General features: G+C 44.8%; 1 protein-coding gene across 3 annotated transcripts in view; it reads right to left on the bottom strand.

The window, feature by feature from the left end:
• LOC146200012 (neural cell adhesion molecule 2-like) overlaps nucleotides 1–22160 on the bottom strand; it is a 74923-nt gene that overhangs the window by 30834 nt on the left and 21929 nt on the right. For all 3 annotated transcript variants that reach the window (XM_084595318.1, XM_084595317.1, XM_084595319.1), the window contains exons 3-4: nucleotides 14057–14231; nucleotides 12619–12729 (exon numbers count right to left, since the gene is read on the bottom strand). In XM_084595318.1, coding sequence (XP_084451444.1) covers nucleotides 12619–12729; nucleotides 14057–14180 — 235 coding nt within the window. In that variant the 5' untranslated portion in view covers nucleotides 14181–14231. The remainder of the gene's footprint in view (nucleotides 1–12618; nucleotides 12730–14056; nucleotides 14232–22160) is intronic.

Genomic DNA, 22160 nt, shown 5'->3' with positions numbered 1-22160 from the left:
CGTCCTACGATGGAGGCCAAACACAATCACCGTGAACAGCATGATGCAAATTGATGTTAAAAAAAATGTCAAAATTATTATGAGCCTTAAATATAGGCGTTTTTATAACTTCAATAGGTTTAGGGACATGAAACCTTATAAGCTAAATCACATAAGCAAGCTAACGTAGAACACTATCTTTCCTCTTTCCCGGTCGCCATTCAACTCCCTAATTATTCCAAGGAGGTTACAAAAACCTGCTTGAGTGGAAGTCGCCTATATTGGCCAGTGGGCTGGGGTGCAACCTGGAGCGGCCATCTTGAGAGGGGCAAGGAGCAAGCAGCCTGCCAAGCGCTGGGGAGCGCTGTTCGCCGGCGTTGCTAGTGCGCGTAAAGTGTTTAAAGCATCTTAAAATTTTGATGCAATGTTGTGGCTAAGAGACGAGTATACCGGACGTCTCCGAATCGATTTGAACCTCTGAATGTTTAAAGGCCTCGATCATATCCGAGTACAGCGGCGTTTTTTTGCTCTACTGAGTGCAAACGTAGCAGCGCTACCTCAATTTCAAACCTTTGAATCAAGCCAATGAAACGCTAGTAATACATAGTTGCATAGCTTATGTTGAGTATAATAGCGCCGGATTGCAAATATTAATTACATATAAGGAATCAAGTAACTGTTATTAGACTTTGGGCAATATGCGACATTATATTACTAGATAGTTCATGTCGAGTATAATTGCACTGATGTAATTTTGGGTCCCATTTAATTAGTGGTAAACAGCTCATTGTGAATAAAAAATTAAATTCATGCTATAGCTACAAGTCGTATATTAATAGTTGGATAGCTTATGCCGAGTATAACTGCACCGGTCCAACTGCGCATAATAAATATTACCGTTAAGTAATTATTCGTGGTTAAGCATCAAAATGTATGCTATACTTTCAAGTCACATGTCACAGCGTAATTTATATCGAACACGGTTGTACTAAACTAATGCTATTGCACTACACTAAGGTCCTAACTTCCAATGATTAGCAATTATGATTAAAATTGAATATATGCTACAATGTCAGGTTATATATCGCTGAAATGGTCTCGACGAAGAGGATACAAAATCAGACGCTAAACAGCACGCAAGCCGATCAAAACACAGCTAATGTTCGTCTATCTCCGTTCAACAGAGTTAGACGGTCAGTTTCTTTCCTTCTTTTCATCACCAGTATGCAACTTCCTCGCACAGCATTGGGTTCATGACATGTGCATTAAGAGGTGAATGCCTTTGCCAAGGCTCACTACAGCTGGAGTTAAAGCTCCTTCTAAATCTTAAAATGCACTTAGTGCAGGCCTAAATTAAACTATAATATGGACAGCAATTTGCATTTCTTCATATTGTTACGAGTTGGAATCACGCACCGATGGTTAACACCGCTCTGAAATCGCTGGGCACCGCTTAGACGCCCAACTCAACACTGAGCGTCGTCTTCGTTCACACACCCAGACACTTCTTTCTTTACTTGCTGAATGTCAGCATGGTACACCACATAACAATATTATTCAATGCACCCAGTTGCGACGTAGAAGCTAACAGTCATGTTAGTTGTCATAATAAAAGTAATTCAAAGCATGATAATAACAATGCATACACCAAGCCTAACTGACAATCGAGTTCGGTATTTTGAAAGAAAGCAAGAAGAGGAACACAGCTCCCGTTGCTTCACAAAAAGAAACCCCTACTGCTGCAAATAATAAACCTGACCATCACACTGATGCAGGCAACTTTATTAAGCTTGAGAGCCGCAGATGTTATCAAATTTTGTGACCAATAATTTGTGACCAGCTAACAAAGAAACAAACAGCAAAGAAACCAAGAGTAACATCAATTCTGATGGGTCACACAGCTACACAACATTGCTAAAAACGTTAATACGAATGTCGAAGAGTTTATATTTTGGCATATAGAATTTTCTCGCTGAAAGATACTTAAGACTGAAATAGCTGCATGATCATTTCAGAATACACTATTCACCAATATTCTCAAGTTTGGATGAAGCCTCATACCGCAATGCGAAATCATCGTTACATGCAATTATTATTTTCTTGAAACTCTAAAAAACAATGACACTGGTCACGGTTAGTGCCATAATCTTGATGCTGCACGCTGAAATTAAATAGGTTCCTAAATATGCGATGCGAAGGTAAACCTTGAAAAGACGCACCTCAATTTGTCGTTTGTACTAAACATACCCCACTCCTTGTTATGTAATGAAACCTGAGAGAGAGAAAGAGAGAAAATAGAATATAAAGGCAGGGATGTTGACCAGGTGATGCCCAGGCGATCCCCAGTAGAGTACCTTACACGTGGGGGAGGGGAACAACGGAGAAAAAGGAAAGAAAGAGCGCGAAGGGAAGGAGTCTATAACATACCTAGAGATCTATAGGGAAAGGAAGTAAAGAGCGGGCAGTTAAATTCTTGAACTCAACCCCGAGTTCTTTAAAAACTTAAGTAGCGCTTTTACTGATTTTCTTTGTGATGAAGGAGTCATCCAAGGGCCCAGCATCTTTTCTTGAGTAAGAGCGCGAGAATCCAAGCGGCGGAGTGTAGCAGCCAGGAAAGCACGCTCACGCTCAAACTGAGTGCAGTCACAAAGTATGTGCGCAATAGTTTCAACACACCCACACTGATCACACGTTGGAGAGTCCCGCATGCCGATGAGGGGAGAATATGCCTTCGTAAACGCCACTCCTAGCCACAGGCGACACAAAATTGTAGAATCAAAGAGCGGGAGGCCTGGGGTACCTGTAGTTGAAGTAACTGGTCAAAGTGGTGCGAGCGGGACATCCACCCTCTACGCGTAGACCATGATTGTCTAGTCACGTTTCTTGCGACCAGCCGAAGGTGCCTTGCTGCTCCGGCTCTTGTCAATGGTATCTCGACAATGTCGGTTGTATCGTGAGCCGATCGGGCAGCATCGTCAGCAAATTTCACTATAGACCAACACCGTGTTTACAAACAAAGGGGGCGCTCGCAGCGCCGCAGCCGACTGGGAGTTAAAAGTATGGTTAGCGCCTATAGGAATTATCATCATCATAATCATCATCATCAGCCTGACTATGCTCACTGCAGTGCGAAGGCATTCCCCATATTTCTCCAATTAACACGGCTCTGTGCTATCTGCATCCACTTGACCCCTGCGAACTTCTTAACCTCATCCGCCCACATACATAGAACCAAAAGATTTCAAAGCAGTTTTCTCATTTCACGGGGCATCTATGAAGTTATTCGGTGCAGAGTAATCATGAACATCCTGGAACAAATAGTGAAAGTATGAAACCTCATTACCGATGAGAAGTATCCTAAAACGCCGCGAAGCGTATGGGGGTGAACGTTTGGTGGGTGACCCATAGAAACGCATGTCAGCACAACTTACCTCCATGTTTTTCTCGTTTCTCAAAGCACAGAAGTGGTGGCCAATCGTTAAACGTTGGCCAGTGCTTTGAAGAAGCACTGGCCAACATGTAGCAAACCGCGCATTTTTTTTTTTTTTTTACACTCTTATATGCTGCCCCACTGCGTACATTAGCTTGATAAACCTGTCGCTCAAGTAATACATCCTAGGCAGATAAAACGAGAGGAAGAAGGTTTACACGGTATGAAGGAGCACCGAACAAAGGCAAATGGGGTACGCCTCAGTTCACTGGTCGAGCCAACGTTTCGACAAGTGGGACTTGTTGGACAAGCCCCACTTGTCGAAACGTTGGCTCGACCTGTGTACCCCATTTACCCTTGTTCAGTGCTCCTTCATATCCTAGGCAGACTTACTTTTAAACAGCAGTTGTCAAACGCCATACGACAATATGGACCGAACGAGAATTGCACATTGCAGTAATTTAAGCAGACGACGGTGCAGCAAGCGATACCCGGTGCGGCCGCCTACAGCTCCGGTGAGTCTGCTAGCGACGACGCCTGTGGGGCATGGTCGTCAGCAACTGTGCGCGGTCAGTTTATCGTGCTGTGAACAGTCCCATGAATCGTCAGACTTGTAATAATTGCAAGAGAATGTAGTGCACGCTGCAGCTTCGTCGGACTACGTGAAAAGCTTGTCGGAATCGGATAAACAGCGCTACAATGAAAAGCTGTACATTTTCGGCGTGCCCGCGGACCCATTTTCGGTGCCTTAAACACATTGGGAAGTTCTCCGGACTGACGCGGGCGCTCTGCCCCATTCGGCATACCATTGCAGTGCATTTGATGTTTTCTCCAAGTTGCTTCACTGCAGACCCCGTCCAGGCATACAAGTCCCTGGAGGCATACAATTATTTTGGATCAGGTGGGTGCGCGCAAGCTCATCAACGGGCATACATGCTAGTATTTTTTTCGTTTATTTCTTTTCCCTGTGATATCGCTGTGTCTCTCATATATCTTTCGGCGGTTTCTGCGCTGTTTTCTTGTATTTCTCTGTTTTTTTTTTTCTTTCCGTACGGCGCAGACAATGCAGGGAATGCACGGGAATCTAAAGGCTTTCAACATGTTTGCTTACGACTTGCACACCGCATGCATATATCGCGGCATAACTTACATATTCATTTATTTGATTTCTTACCGCCTCTACTTAGCTACGATCGATATTTTGTGATTGCAATGACGTCGTGCCCGTTATTTTGCGTTTTATTCATCTCGATGAACCGTGTTTCGACGGAATCATTACTGTCTTACGCGGTCGTGCGTGTCGCCAGTCCTTGCGATGTCTTTGTTTTTTTTTTTTTTTTACTTCGCCATGCATCACGTCGGGACGCGGTACAAGACGTTCACACAAAAAAAAACGAAAAACCGCCTGGGCGATTCGCCTCCTGTCTAAACGCGTCTAGAAACGCGCCGCACATATTTATTGATAAATGTGCTTTACTGCTGTACAGAGATGTCAGACGCGACATGTCGTTGCATTCGTATATTCATGGCCTTAAAATAATGCACCAGCTCTTACCAATCGACTGCTTTCGTAGTTGCAAAGTCAGATTCTCTGCAAACCGTACTTTACATATACAGTGTTCTGCAACTTTATCGGAGCCGTCTTCAAAAAAATTCCCGCCTCGACCATTAGGAAAATTTTCCAAGATGGTTGTGATAAAGTTACAGCACTGTATATGTTTTTATGGGCCGCGCTACCGCAATGGATTTCAAACTCAGTTTCTAGACAATGATGGGTTTTAAAAGTAGATCGCTTCCGCAGTGACGCATCATACTTTGTCACACACTTCTTGAAAGCTCTGGTCAACTTTTAACGACCGGCCACCACTTTGGTGCTCTGTGAAATGTGAAAAATGTTGCGGTAAGTTGTGTTCTGTGTGTTTCTATGGGTCGCCCTCTCCCAACTAGCACCCCCATACGTTTCGCGATGCTTTAAAAATACTTCGCCTCGGTGATGAGATCTCATAGTGTCACTATGTATTCTAGGATGTTCATTGTTGCTCTGTGCCGAATAGCGGTCTCTTGAAATGAGAAAACTGTTTTAAAAGATTTAGGTTCCATGTATTCCTATGGGCGCTAACCCAACTTATCACCCCCCCCCCCCCCCCCTCCCCAGTCGGCCCAGCCCAGAGCTTTTGGATCATACCAGTTGCGAAACGCCACTTCAAAAAGTGACTGAATTTTGTGCGCATTTTTCGGGTGTCTATGAAATGTCGTGCCATCTGGAAGCGCTCAATAAACGTTTTTTTCTATTGCCACCATTGCCTTTTGGAAATCAAAATTTTCTCTTCTACTTTTCATCTTGATTAAATGTTACGCTGTTATCTTAATCTTTTTGCCGCTACAAGTATTCAACTAATTTTATTTTCCATAATGATTGTACATTTTTCTACAATCAGAAAGTTTGGAATTTGGACGCAGTTTCCTTTAATGGCCGCGGGTGCCGCCACCATTCTTAAACACCCGAATTTTGACTAATCGAAACCGCCGGTTTTTGATACATGAGCCCTATGGCAGGTTTAACAACTGGTAGTATTGGGGAGCTCTGCATCCAGCCTGGCGACAGAAGCACAACCACACTGAGCTTACGCGACAGATCGGAGTTGGTCTATAGCCTGGTATCCCCTTGTATATTATTTCGTTACCCTCTTGTAATGCCTACTGTTGCAGATGTCGAATCTCCGCTACAAGTTGCTCATGGTCGCCATGGCTCAAGAACGATTGAAGACATTTTAGGGCAGTTTTGGAATCGCAGAACACAGCTCATTTTTGAGGACCTCGTTCAGATACATACTTTACAGAACCACAAATTGCGGCCAGTTCTGCTCAAGTAGAGGTAGTCTTATGCAAAATTAGATGGTAAATTTTTGGTTGTCTCGCAGGAACGACGACGGCGCATGCAGAACTAGTAGAGGTTACCGAGCCATTTGTATATAGGTGAATGCGGTGCCAATAGTCGTTGTGTATCATTAACAATGTCAATGAATCCTGATTTTACGTAGAGCTACTACAGCTTTGCAAAGCTTGTAGACATGCTTGCCTTAGGATTGTAGTCTATGAGACGCTGATTCAACTGTGAAACCATTTTTCTCTGGCGACATGCTCAGCACTTCTAGCACTAGTTGCTTTGTTTTTCAATTGTCTGACTGATTAAAAATTCTGCTTGCACCGACACAGCCACTTCTCTGTCACTTAATTACCAAATACTTAATTCTTTCCTTAAAGTAGCAGGTTGCTATTAACGTGCAATCTATGAAAAATCAATTCTTCATTACTCTAGCTTAATCTAGCATAAGCCAAATTAGTCACCTTTAATTCAATCTAATTCATCCTAATTCTACACGGTCACCTTAAATACAGCGGAATCACCCTTAATCGAGCGTCATCCGCCGTAATCTGAGCCCATCCAAAGTAATCATTCTTATTCTTATGTAAACTGCCATATTCCAGCTTAAACTACCCTAATTCAACTTAATCTGCCCTAGCCTGACACTATCGCGTTAACAAAACATAATACGCCCTCATTACCCCTTACTCACTAACAAATCATTAACATAAATTAGTAATCTCATGACGATATATCGCAAGCTTACTAATAAAATTGACCGCCTATCCCTTCAGCCAGTCCTGAACGCACATGATGGTCAATCTGGGTAAAGGAATTTTAGCACTCGCTCCCCTCATTACGCACTCATATTGAATTTATAGCACTCACAACGTTTAGAACCATGGTGCCGAACGTACGACTGCACCCCCCCCCCCACCCTCCCACATGAGCTAGCTGATGATTCATTAATATGGCAACAACGCAAAAGACCGACAGAAAGTAAAGCAACAACGGACAAATGCAGCACTCGTAGGCTTGTAATCTTGCGCGCAAACCATCCGACGCCCCTCTCCCCTCCCTCCCATATCTTAACCTTTCTGCAGAAGTCCTCCGAAATTGCAACTCACACCCGTTCACATTCATCGGATTGGCACAGATGGTATATGACGTAGTCCATTCGATGCCGCCATTACGATGCGAAGTCATTCTTGTGTGCAGTTAGTTAAATCACGGGCCAACAAAAGCTAGCGAAGGCACCTGGTCAACTAAGCGGTGAACCTGGCCTTCATCTTTCCATCCAACGAACAGCAGCAGCAGCAGCAGCGGTGGTGGCGACACGCGCCGAAGCCGGACGACATCGTGCGTGTCCGCTGCGGAATAATCGCGAGGCCATTGATTACACGGCCCTGATTATGCGCGACCGTGTTCCGGCATGACGGCGCAATCCGTCACCGGCAAGCACGTAGAGGCGTGCATCTATTTAGCGCCGCTTACCGGTGAGCGCGAAGCCGTGTGTGGGTGAGGTGTGCCAGTGTAGTGCGGCGGAACAGAGGGATGACGAAGAAGTCTGCGATCGGGGCGCACAAGGGGTGGAAAGCGAACGAAAGAGTGGAGTATGCACGAGCGTGTATGTTTAATATTGAGATCGCTGCAGCTGCTGCTTCGTCAGAGCAAATTGCAAGCTACTTCTCGCTCTTACGTAAGGCAGGACGATTCGTCTCTGCGGATTACGACAATGTATGTACGGTGTTAAGCCGCCGTGTCTTCTTTTACAGTATCGCGTCAGTCTTTACACCCTTCACTACAGACCCGATCCAACGTGCGACGATTCAATGAGCATGCAGCTTTGTTAATAAAATAGCCTCGTCCTTCAACATATTCCTCAAAATATCATATGATCATTTCATTGTTTCATTTTTTTTTTTTTTTTTGCGGTGGAGTGTAAATATTTTCTTCAAGCAAAATAGGGGCGCACTTCGGTTAAAACAGAAATGGCTATTTGAAGGATACATTGTTACGTGTCGTCACAGTGCCTTGGGAACGCCCAGCTCACAAATATGATGCCATAAATTTCGCTTTTGTAGTGTTGTTGCTGCATGCAGTATCCGCACTTCCGGCGCCAGGCTGGTCAAACAAAACGCCAGTCTTACTGCTCAAGCTTAATTTCAATGGCTGTCAACTGTTTCTACGTGAGACATCATCATCATCAGCCTGACTATACCCACTGCAGGGCGAAGGCCTCTCCCATATTTCTCCACTTAACCCGGTTATATGCTAGCTGCATCCACTTGACCCCTGCGAACTTCTTAACCTCATCCGCCCACCTAACTTTCTGCCGCCCCCTGCTACGCTTTCCTTCCCTTGGAATCCAGTTTGTTACCCTAGGTTTGTTACGTGAGACAATACCTGCCTTTATTTCATATAGCCATCTGTACAAGGCACTTTATTTCCTAATTCCTGTAACATGGTCCAAAATATTGATAAATATCCATCAAGGTTTTAGGACAGAGCTCTAAAGCGCTTCTGATTGCCAAGTGCGTATAGTGTAGGGGCTAAAAAAAGGCTTTCTTTTTCTTAACCACTAAAGGTCGATGATTGGAAAGTTAGGGGAGAACTTACGAACTTTCATACAAACAAAACAATGAAAATCAATAGACGCAAGATTAGATTTAAAACCAATAAGTAATATCCTGCTTGTATGTGAACTGCACCTGCATCCTCCCTTGTAGGAAAGGGAAGTAGCAGTAGGAGGACTGCGCCGGCAGCTATATATTTCAGATGAAGGCTACTCATGCATGTCGCCTCGCATGTTGCCACATTTCCACTCTTTGTTACAGATTATTTGGCTCTTCTTTGTTCAAGATTAGATATATGTCATATGGCCCTTCTATTGTTGTTGGTTGTAGTTGCTATTTTAGATGTACTTTTAGTACTGATTCTCGTATCCCTCCTGCCCGGCATTGAATATCTCCAATGCCTTCACATTTTCATGTTTCGCTTATTTACAGCATTTAGAGAAAATTTAGTTTAAAATAGCATTGAAATAAACACTAATTTTTGTCCAGCGAAAGATGAAATGTCACCCTTCATGAAACATTTATTTATTTATTTATTTATTTATTTATTTATTTATTTATTTATTTATTTATTTATTTATTTGTACATACTGCAGCCTCGATGAGGCTATGGCAGGAGTGGGCAAACAAAGAAAAGTGTATCAAGAAAATACAAACATATAAAATTAAAGAAAAACTAAATTAAAATAAAAAAATTAAAAATGGCACTAAGAAGCAATGCCTGTAAAAATTATTCAATTGGTAGCGAGCGGACGTTTCCAGGCAGCAAATTTCAGAGTTAATGGTCAGAGGAAAGAAGCTGTGTTTGAATGTGCCAGTGCGGGAAAAGAAAGGGATGAGATTCAGGCTATGGGAACTTCTAGTTATGGAAGGCTTCCTAACGTTCAAATAATTATTTAGTGATGGAAAGCGCTGAGTGTGAACCAGTATGTATAAAAACTTCAAACATTCTATTTGCCGGCGAGGTGATAGGGCTGTGAGACCTAAATATGTATAATGGGAAGAAGGGGAAAAATCTCGGCCGTATAGTTAAAGATGAAGCGTACTGATTTCTTTTGAACTGATTCTAATTTTTTTGATATCGGATTTTGGGTAAGGGTTCCATACAATACAGCCGTAATCAAGAATGGGGCGAATAAGTGTTTTATATGTGAGCAGTTTGGTATCTTTTGGGCCTTTACGCAGTGTACGATGGAGGTCTCCGAGACGTTTAAAAGCTGTATTACATATGATGTTAATGTGTTTGGACCATGCGATGTCATGAGAGAAATGAAGGCCGAGGTATTTATATTCCGTGACTCGTTCTAAATCCTGACCGTGAAAACTGTACGCGAAATGTGAAGGAGATGGGCGTCTAGAAAATGACATGGGAACGGTTTTAGAGAAATTAATATTCATTTGCCATTCCTTGCACCATCTACAAAAAAAACATTACTTTCTGGTTTCGAAGAACGTTCACCCAGCTGCGATATATGCAGTAAAATAATAGCTAATGCTTCACGTGTCACATGTGCAGAAAATCGCACTTCGTTATTTCTAGGTTCCAAATTGAACTGCACGTCACTCACGCAGCATGGAGAGGGCGGTTACCGGGTGGTGGAACTCTTCTTTCGTTCACTGCGGAGTTCGAGGCTCCCTATCAATCTTTGAAACCTGCTGATTGATAACAAAGTGGAAATTTTCTTTTCACCAAAACCTTTCAGATCACTTTTCGACTGCTTCAGCCTTCCTTCCATTGTAATCACATCAAGAGAAACGTCGTTTTAGTCTGTCCATCTTGGATGTCGTTAAACTTCGATATTTATGCAGTCTATTGCTTCTAATTTTCAATTTTTTTGTACCTAGTTACTGTGCATTTTTGTCGCACTTTCTTTCACTTTATGTTTCAGGTTTTCCATTCCTTCTATTTCCTTATATACCGCACTCGTTTTCTCGGGCTTCATTGTGTTTTCCCATGCTTGCCAACCTTTCGCTCTACTCTTCCTTCATTGACCTATTTCTTGAGCTTACCCGCTTGTTTCTTTTACCTATTTTTCACCTTCGCCGCACTCACGGGTCGCTTAACTTACTCCGCGCTATGGTTTGCCTGCCTCAAATGTTTTTTTTTTTTTTTTGTCTCTGTGTCTTTCAACAGCAATGCATGCTCAGGTGTCCAACTTAGGTGATGTCATTGAGACCGGCAGTGTGTGGAGCGGTGGCATATGTGCGATGTGTTCAGCTACCATTTCGCATAATTTTGTGCCCGCTGAGGTCCTTAATGTCCTGCTTTTTTTCTTCCAATTACCCTAACCAAATAATTTCTCCATCGCGTTTCAAAAGGGGACCAATAAACTCGCTCAGCGCGGCTATGGAGCTGCACAGGTTGAAGCAGGCGGCTACCTTCACTCACTATTGCCCGTACAAAGCCTTCTAGATCAGTGTAGTCACGCTTATCCCTTTTTATGTCGACCCTCCTTTTCACTTCGTAAAATCTCCATGCTAGCCTCATCCTCTCTTCTCGCAACAACAAGAAGGCCACCTGGCTTTGACGAACTGCCCGGTCACAAATCAAAGCTCTGAGAAGAGCTCGCGCAGAAAATCTTATGCGCCCTTATAAAATAATTCTAGACACAAAAGGCAAGGTTAATCCTGTTCCCCTGATTTGTGACAAAATTTATATTGTAGTGATGTCCAGTTTCTATCGGGATACGAGAGAAATACTCCCCCAAGAAGGTAGATTAGCAAGTATATGCCACTTAGAAGCGAACTGGCATAACACCTCAGGAAACGCTGCACAAAGAGGGGTGTAGCATTCGCTTTTTCTCGGATTCATTAATTTGATTTCGCAGCCTACGCACTTGACATGGGTCCCGTTCATCGTAACATAAGTTCATCGAGAAGTGGCATTGTCATTGTGCCTCTACGTCCCTATATCTACGTCCCTCCTCGCTACGCCAGCTGTGATTGAACCGGCTTTCCCTCTCATCAAAGCCACACTCCACACGGTCGTTACTATAACGACTGACACCACTCTCCCTTTTGGTTTTCTCCCTCTCCTGATGACTAGATGGACTGAATGCTTTCCGGTTAAGTAACACTGTGGCCATAGTGCCCGTTGAGCCGGTTTTAATACACCAGCGTTCGCCGTCAAATACTTACTTTTCTCACCTTGCTCAACTTAACAGAATATGCTTAAGTAAATAAAAAGATACCTTGAATTTTGAAACCACATGTAATCAAAGCTACAAAAACTTATGTTAGTTTTCTGAAGGAGTTCGGATATCATAGTATCACCATGCATGATCTAAATTATAAGGCTCACTACATTCGAGGGCGTCGTGCCATTCAGAGAAGGGAACTCAGCAGCGGGTTATATATCAAAGACAATAAAGGCACTAATACTGATTTTCAGCATTTCAAGAAGCATTTCACATGGCGTGTTTGAGTGTGCACTTCAGTATTCTGTTGTAATACTTTTGTTGAGCTGGCGTAAAATACCGCGTGAAAGGACATGAGCAAGGAGACGTAGCAGTACCTGCAATTTCGTATCGGGCTCTTTTTGTTTTCGTAAATAAGCTATGACCCAATTATTCCTTGCAATATATTTGTGGAACTGGCGGAAAATACACTGCTCAATAACATGCACAATAAGACGCAAGCGTACCTGTGTATGTTTTATCGTGCTGTGCTGCGTAAATTATCCAAATTAGCTATGAACAAACTGTTTCTGACAGAACTATTCCTATTATTGTTGAATCGTCTCTAGAAGGATAAATAACCCCACTTACCGCCTCGGACCTCGCATACCAGGCTCAAACGGCTACTTTCGTTGAAAGGGCCGATTTTTCCCGTCAGCACGTTCCCTTGGCCGTCCATTATCACGGGAGGATCGGGGGGCACTGCAAGCGTAGGCGATATGTGTTGGAGGCGATGAAGAACATAAACTAAGCACTACACACAAACCAAGACATAACAAAGAGAAGTAGAAACCAACGCAAACATACGAGAATCCGAAGCCGCGGTCAAAACCGCCAGGGCGAGACGCTCAAATGAGCCAGAAAACAAGCCAACACGATTACAGCTCGACTCTGGAGTGCCCACTCGACACGCCGTCAAGTCGCTCAGAGCATCAGCGGTCGAAAAGTGTGTGTGGTGAGCTGGTGCGTCCGTTAATTGGATTGCCTGTTTGGGAGCGGCGCAAATCGATCTTAAACGCTTTCTGCGTGCCTTTCCCTCTTGTTGTTCCGCTCCAGTGCCCTCGCTTTGTTGAATGACTTGATTGGAGCTTTTCGTTTATTCGCTTGATTAAATTTCTCTGTGGTGGCGCTCCGACTGATATTAACCTTTAACTTCGCCCCTACAACTTGTTATTGCAACGGGATCTACAAGATGTTGCTCGAATCTACAGCGTTTAGAACGCTAATGGTTTGGTTTAATTTGGTTTGTGCGTATAACGTAACAAAACGAATCAGACTATAAGACACGCCGTAGTAAGGACTCCGGAAATTTCGACAACTGGGGTTCTTGAACGTGCACAGACATCGCACACGGGCCCTTTGCTTTTCGCCTCCAGAGAAAATAGTGCGCCGAGGCCAGGATTCAATACTGCACCCTTGGGCACAGTAGTCGAGTGCCGTAATTCCACAGCGCCACCCCGGAGAGGCAGGGCGATAAATGAGGAAAATACGTCTAAATACGGTCAATAATAAACACGAAAATAGAACCATTGAGCATTTTGTTCGCATCCACGAACAATGTCAGCAGCAAGCCGATAGCTAACTGACAATGCGTGCTCGCGTTGCCTGTTATAGATATTATTATGGATAATTCGCTAACATAAACAAATTATACAGAGTGAGGGCGTAAAAGGTATTGATGTTGTACTCCTATACGCATTAGCTTAAACTTAAGCATAAATGTAGGCATAACACCTCATTGTTCATATGCTACGCGCTATCCAATGGCGAAAATGCTGAACGATGTCGCGTAAGGAAGCGCCATATGAAGAGATGCATACTTAATTAAACGCCTTCAACGGTCTCCATTTTTTCGAAATATTTATTTTGTCCCGCCGGCTCATTTATTGTTCTGCCTCTTTTAGAAGACGGATCAGATCACTGTCAACTGAATTTAGACTGCTGTGGCCCACTCACGCTGTGACACAAATTCTAAAATGTAGATGATGTGAGACGAAGCCACGATGAAAGTGTGCTTCCTTGGGCTCACCGATAACCTGCAGGTAGACGGTGGCGTTCCTCTGCGTTCCGTCCCGGAAGGTGACCGAGCAGACGTAGGTCCCCTTGTCCTCGTGCCGCAGGTTGATGATCTTGAGCGAGTGCGGGTGGCCCATGAAGGAGAAGTAGGCCCTGCCTTGCCACTCTTTGCGCGCCCAACGCACAACCTGCATCGCGGAGGCGTGCCTGGTCACAGGTGCACAAACAGCAACCGGTGCGAGCCTTTTGCAGCCGGCTGCAGAGTAATAGATGCATTTCGAATCACCGCCTTGAAGTAATAATGGACACATGATGCATTCGTGTCCGATGAATTTGGCATCGATGAAGCAGTTTTCGTTTCTGTTGACCTGGCGCGCCTGGCGAGAAACGAAGCTGTAATATCTTGTGCTACTGTCACTGGATTTTGATCCGTAGTTCTAAGCTTGTATCACTTGTCTCTGTAGCTATGTTCTATTGCCACTCACATCTGACGCGTGCATGCCTTGCGAAGAAACAAGTGAGATGCTAGGAGTTGTTTTATTGTGAGCGTTGATGAAGTAATTTTAGGGCTATTTAAATAAGTGTGATTGGATCAATAAAAGTAGAAACGCTAGAAACAGCACAAAACCTGCGGACTTTTTCCAACTTTCATCCAGAATCCCCATCCATTTATTCAGGAGTAGTGATGTTACTCATAATTCACTATGGTGTGCCACAGCTGCACGTGAAAACGAATTTCGTGTGTGGTGCCCTGGTACCTAGAAGATATTTTTAGCTGCATTAGCTGCGTTGGCTATGGCTTGGAGACATAATTGTGTGCAAAAATACGCACAGAATTACTTCATTTTGTTGCCATGTTAAAAGCTATGCAAGTTACATGACCGCGTCTACTATAAGCGAGTTATAGCATATAAAAGCGCGAAGAAGCTCGTCGGCAGCTGGACTTAGTCGTTGTTTTCCTCTCATGCTTAACACTATATTAAAGTGCGCCTCCGGGTAATTTGTTTTTATTTCTTCGGTTATTGACTGCATCTATGCATTACATTCCTCGATGTTTATGAAATAACAGCAAATGAACACTGAAACTAGGTTCAAGGTCACAAACGATGTCTAATTAACCAAATGGCGACATAACGCACAGTATTGTAAAAATACTCGGACACGCCTTGGATGGCGAAAATAATGTCTGTAAATTATAACCCAGCGCATCAAATGCCTGAGATGGCCTAATTAAGGCCTCAACTTTCATAATCACTCGGGGTGCAGGTAGTAACGCGGGTATAACATTTGCGACGTCCTAAATGCAGTGTCGTCCACAGAAATTGCCTAAATGGTGGTCACAAAAACTGCGCAATTTAAAATCGTGTTTTGCGCGAATGAATTATCGCAAGGCAACCGGATTTGGCAGAATGCCTCAGGCCAGGGAAGAGAACCTACATGGAAACTTTTACGAGAATATGCGAATGTCAAAAACCCCAGGTGTTGATTTTTAACAGTATCTTGTTATCTCAAACATTCAGCAGTGCAGTAACAATGAGAGCTTCGTCAGAACATTAGCGTACGCATTTGCGCACGTAGTATGTTCGCTACTGCCCGGCACTACATGGCAATTGATGCCGATTAGCTCAGCGAAAACTTCTCAATTGCAGTTTCAAAAACTATTATTTGCGTTTATCATAACATTGGAAGCTATGCCCTTGCGGGGCCAAGTAGGTTCTTCTGAGCCCAAAGCACATGAAGCATTGGCTGTGTTTGATTTCAATGGCATTGTTTCAATGGATCCAAGCAGAAAACACGCACTTTAAGCCCGCGTTCTCATTGACAATTGCCGAGACACAAGCGGCCGAAATCATCTTAGAGCTCTCCGCTGCAGCACCCTCCTACTTGTTCCTTTTGAAGCGAAAGCTTCATGGGGGTTAGCTGCGGCGCGAGTCACGTGCGCCGCAGCTCGACCTTCAGCCGAACTTCAGCCGCGTGATAAGCTGCGCGCGGCCTGTTCGCCGCCCGCTTCTTCCCACGTGTGGCGCAAGGAGCGGGAGACTCTGCATTCTTCTGCATAGCATACCCGCTTCTTCGCACGTCTGGCACACGGAGTGAGCGACACTCGATTCTTCTGCTGTTACTTCGCTTCTTCTACATAGCATAACTGCTTCATCGCACGTGAGGCGCACGGAGTGGGCGACGCTTCATTCTTTTTTATGGCGATATGTATTGCCTCAGGGCATCAGTAGGGTATGCGATTAGGTGTAAATAAATGAATAAATGAATGTAAAAAAGTTGGTTAATTTTATGACGTCTAGGAGTGTGCGATGATGAGGTCCCTGCGTCCAAGCTATACGAGGCAGAATTGCTTGCTGAAAGGCCAGCTATCGTCCGGTACCGGATTCATGTCGGTTTCAGCGCTAGGCAGTCCCACAACAAGTAGTGAATGTCTTGAAAGGCCTTCTGCGTTATAGCTTCCCTGTTATTCAAGGCCTCTCGCTGTCAAGCATAAAACTACTTGAAGTCATGCAGGCCAAAGCTGTGAGAGTGGGCCTTGGTCTGACAAAGAACGCCTCCAAAGTTAGTACTCTGGCGGAGAACAGACGTCTATCTGTAGCCATGCTGATACCGCAGGAGCTGCTTTGTGCCCAGCTGAGCTTTTTACGTGAACCTACCATCCATTTTCAGACCAAAGTATGATAGCACTCTTCCATATACTGACTGCTCAATATAAACGCGCTGTACCGTCATCGTTCCCACCATGGAGGTTTGCTTCATGGCAAATTTGGACAACTATCCCTGGCATCAAAGGAAAAGCCCACACCCCCGGACCCTCACTTTACTTCGCCCTTGAGCACATCTGTGCATGTTAACGTCCACATTGCCACATCTATACTGCTGGGTCTGTTACTGCTGTTTCTTCATCGATCGGCCTGTGGGTGCCATCAATGCACACCACAATCACGACAACACTCGGTCACCGCACTTCAGCTGTGCCTACTGAGTTAACAACTCTGAGAGAAAGTATAATATATATTCTACAATACCCTGCAGCATGGGTTTTCTTCAGTGATTATCGCGCTGCACTTCAATTGCTTAAAACATCAAGAATTCAGGAAGAACTCGTCATTGACTTAAATAAGCAGCACACTGAGGTCTATGACCTGAGTCACCGCATTGCGCTACAGTGGGTACCTGCTCACTGTGGCATCGTGGCCAATGACTACGCCGACGCCGCTGCAAACGTACTACCAGAAGACTCCTCGGAGATAATTCCAATTCCATTCTCGCGAAGAGATGCAGCCAGACTCGGAGCCACTGAATCACGGCAATTACAACGCTGTTGTTATTGTTGTGGCTGTAGGAAGGAGGAAACGAAAATTAGAAAAGGAAGATGGAGAGAAAGACGCGCGCCACAACAACAGCCGTCGTCCACCACCGAAGCGGTGGCGGGTGCAATGACGGCCTGCAACAGATAAAAATTCGGTGGCAGGCTAGCCCTCGCCGCAAGCGGCGGTGACCTACCTGTCCCAGCCCAATCCGATTGCAACGCTTTCTGTGGTCACTCAATACCGACCTCTACACCGAATAGATCCCACTTGCGTCTTTCGAAATTCTCACGATTTGAACATGTGCCATCGTTACTGTCTACACCAAATCCGCTTGAATGTGTCACACACAAACTATTCCTTACATAAAATAGGTGTAGCCAGTAGCCCTCTGTGTTCTACATGTGATGTGTGTGAAGATTTCGAAACTTTGGCAACCTCCTGTCAACAGTTTGCTGCACATCGCAGGACACTGCGTAATAATTTAGGCTTAGCTAAAGACACTACCTTGCGCCTTGAACATGTCCTGGGTCTTTTGTGCGACGGGTCGTCGGCTACGCGAGCTACAAAGACCTTATTAATTTTTATCAAGAACACAGGGTTGATCTAGACCCTTTAAAACTCATCTGTATGTGATTATGTTCGCGTGAAAGTGTGCGACACGGATTTGTTTTTTTCATTCATTCCCCTTCCCTTCCAAACTGTCACCCTCACCCCTCAAACCTCATCAGGAGTAGCATGCTAGGCTCACCACCAGGCAGACATCTCCTGTTGCCATTGAAATCTCTCTCTCTCTGCACGGATGAGATCGCAGGGGAGAGACACCGCACACTGAAGGTTAAGAGCATGTGTGTGCAGTCGGATGTGTTTCCTTCCTAATAAAAGGAGGGTAGCGCCGTCCACTTCAAGGAGCCGTGGCTTGACGAGTCTTGGGTTACGAGGTGGTTCGCTAAATCTGTTTCACTTTGGGGAGGCAGAAGGTCCCGTGGGACCGACTCAATAAGTACTGATTGCGGGAAGCACGCAGCAAGCTGGTGGGTATCCTGACGTATTTTGGAGCGACGGCTGACAAGTCAGCGCAAAACACACTGCTTGAAGTTCGTCAGTGCGGATGACAATGTGGGCCGCAAGGAGCATGATTATTGTACCCCCGGAACAGAGTGCCTCCTCAAATGCCACAATCTCAGCGCAGAAAGCTGTAAGTGGTTCCTAAAGTGAAAACGTAGAGGTCGGATTCAGGCTAGGTGTCCATGGACAGTAGATTGCTGTTTTTGCTTCAAAGTCTTGTATGCTGGCATCCACGTACACTACAATGGACCCTTGAGGCAGGTGAGTATCTTGCTCTTCAAATCTCCGGTGAAGCGACGGTGCTGAGTTGGCAGACGTTCGTCTGCGGTTACCATGTGGCTTGTTTCCGCTTAACTGTACAAACTTCCATGAAGGCAGAACTGACGCAGATGGATGAAGAGTAATGTGTGAAGTTGCATACGCCCTCAGTGCGTGGAATGTGGTAGAGTGGCCTTGAGTCTGCGAGCAACACAGCGCTGCTGCACCAGTATGATTCGTGGAAGGCATAAAATGGTCCTGATAGCTTCTTGGTTTACGGCTTCAAGGCGATCACACTGTGCTCGTTAAACAGCTTGAATTGAGCCTGATAAACAATACGTGGCTGCAGAAACACCCTCACCTACTGGCGTGCAACAGACGAGGAGCCAGCGCAACCCGTTTTAGGGGCAATTCTTCCAATCAAATTCATAGTCTGAATTGCTTGCTTTTTCCATGAGAAAGCCAAGCAGTCGCTAATCCTAATTGGTGAATCGTTAAGCCCAGAATGTTTACGCTCGGACTTTCTTGTAGTGGGGTGCCTGATAGACTGAGACGAATTAGATTTGCAGTAAGTTTACGGCGTCCCCAGCGGTTGTCGACAGACGTGCATGTAGGTTTACACACGGAAAGCTAAAGGCTAATGGAGGCAGCGTTGTCAGAGGTAATATTTAATGCTGATTGAAGGGCGGCCTCCTGAGTGAGCAGATGTTGTTTAGTGTTCCATACCGTGATGTAATGAGCGTATTGCAAAAACTTGATTTCAGGGATGTCATGTAACAGCCATGCCAATGGAATGGAAGCAATATTTAGCAACGGCGGAGACAATACTGACCCCTGGGTGACGCCGCGTAGCAAAACGAATGAACCAACTGCGTCACCACTGAGGCGTATTGCGAAATTCTTCCGTCCAAAAATAATTCGACAAAACTGCGTACTCTCGGCGGAGATGAAGCATGTCAGTGGTATTCAGGATTGCAGCATGACTGATGTGATACGCTTTTTCAACCTCTATTGCACGCATGTGGTACGCACATTGGAGCTGCGGATAGATGACAGAACTGCTGACGCCAAGACTGCCAACCCGTCCTCTATACCTATGTGTGGCAGAAATTCCATTTTAGTGGGGTGATAAAACCCTGCTGTTCAAGCCAAGAAGAAAGTCAAGTGCCTACCATTTTCTCTGCAAATTTGCACAGCATTGATGTTAAAGAGATTGGTCTTATGTTGGCGAGGTCTGTTGGAGGCTTTTCTGGCTTCGGAATAAGGATCATGACAGCGGATTTTCAGTTCTCGGGTACAACACCATCCAGCCATACTGTGTTCATGGTGTCTAGTAGTTGAGGAAATGTAATGGTACTCATGCTCTTGTAAACCTCCAACTGAATTTTTGACCAGGCCGGGCGCTGTTTTCCGTTTCGCATCATCAATTGCAGCCAGCAGCTGAAGCAAAGGAAAGGCACTCGCAATTTCAACTGCGCCGGCAACAGATGGTATTTTATATGCTTCTGTAGAGATATCTGCCGAATTAACATTAGCAGCTGAAGGAGGCAATGCACAGTACGGCGACCATGTTCCGTACCACCGAACGCTTGCCATAGTGAGGCATCCGAAGATGCGGCAAAAAATTATTCACACCATGCATGCCACTGGCGTCGCGAGAGGTCGCGTTCATATCTCTGAGCTTTCTCGATTCCTCTGCTGTTGCTTCGCTTCTTCTAAATAGCATAGCTGCTTCTTCGCACGTGTGGCGCATGGAGCGGGTGCTGCTTGATTCTTCTGCTGTCGGTTCGCTTCTTTTTCTACTTAGTACAACTACTTCGCACGTGAGGGGTACGGAGAGGGTGGCGCTCGATTCTACATCTTCTTCTTCTTCCTCGGTACACATGGTACATATCCAGAGTGGGGGATTGGCCAGAATTCATTGCAGGTGTAAGAACAGAATTAATGATTGCAATTGAAACTGCTGTTGCTTTGCTTCTCTTTCTACATAGCATCGCTGATTCTCCGCATCTGTGGCTCACGGAGCGGGCGACGCTCGATTCTTCTGCTGCAGTTGCTTCGCTGTTTCTTCTACATAGCAAAGCTGCTGCTTCTTCGTACACGTGGTACACGGATCGGGCTCCACGGAGACCCATTTAGTCTGTGGGTCTTCTTGGAGCAAACATCATCCATGAAGACAACGTCGAAGAGCTCAACAATTCAGAAAAATTGGCCGTGGCTTAGCTCAGTTAGGACAGGATATACGTAGCGAAAGCATGTGTGCCTGGCGCATTAGTTGCCTACTCCTTTCTAATCCAATCTAATCCCATCCAATCAAGTCTAATATAATCCAATCCAAACCACTCCAGTATAATCAAATCCTGTCCAATCAAGTCAAATACAATCTAATCTAACCCGGTTGAATTAAAACCAGTCTAATCGAATTCAATAAAGTGAAGTCTAGAATAATCTAGTCCAATTCAATCATGTCCAATGCTGAGTACACGCTCGCCCGAAATGCACCGTTGACTAGGCGATCATCATCAATACTATCGTCCTCACTCTTGAGAAGGAGAATTAAGATGCGCTACTCACGATCCCTGATGTGGAGCTCGATGCTGGTGTAACTGTATGTGACAGGTTGCAGGATGTGACCTGGTTAAATCGGGCTTGCAGTACTTCCATGCAATGAAGAAAAAAAATTCTGGGTGTGGAGCAGTTGGTTAAAGCGCTCGGCTGTGGATCCGAGCAATGGGGGTTTGACTCCGGGTGGAGGAAATTGTTTTTATGGTGAGACCGGCCCAGCATAACATTAGCAGTGGCTTAGCTCGGCTATGCACACGTTAATCTTGATTGCAAGTCCAGGCTAGTCTGGTTGTTTAGCTATGTTGTTGGATTAAAGACGAGACATCTTCGTCTTCTGGTTGCTTATGATTGCCATATGGTTTGGAGAGCGCACGGCATCCGCCAGCTGCTGTGTTTGCTAGGAAACGACTATGTGCCTCCTCAGAGCACCGCCACAGCGGAATGCAAGTTCGTGGCCAATGTAGCTTTCGCTGCAATACCTGCGAGCATTGCAGTTGGCCTGCTCACTCTTCTTCAAATAATTGTCGACTTTTACTCGTTCTTCTTGATCTCGTAAAACATATTCTTTTGGGCACATTAGGGATCACTTTTCATGCCGAGAGTCATGCCTGTCATTTTCTTCTGATCCGTTCAGTTCAAGTTTCCAGGCGCTATTTTTGAAATCGAAATGATACAGTGACATGAGAATATAAGAGGCAAACGTAACTAAACGTAACAAGGATAGATAGAAAATAGATTAGCTATTCGATATGGCCAAAATATTTGGAGCACGAAAGCTCCAAATATTTCGCTCCAGTGAGGTCCGAGCAGGTACCAAAGGAGATACACCTCAGAAGTCTTCCTTGGCGATCATTTCTCATAATGAGATTGACTGCAGTTTTGACGGCACGAGACATCATTTTTCGAACATTTTCG

Source organism: Amblyomma maculatum, chromosome 2 (genome assembly GCF_055883805.1).
Source record: "Amblyomma maculatum isolate TAMU_Amacu chromosome 2, ASM5588380v1, whole genome shotgun sequence".
NCBI classification, from domain to species: Eukaryota; Metazoa; Arthropoda; class Arachnida; order Ixodida; family Ixodidae; genus Amblyomma; species Amblyomma maculatum.
The sequence above is the reverse complement of the archived record's forward strand: the minus strand, read 5'-3'. Positions and strand labels throughout refer to the sequence as shown.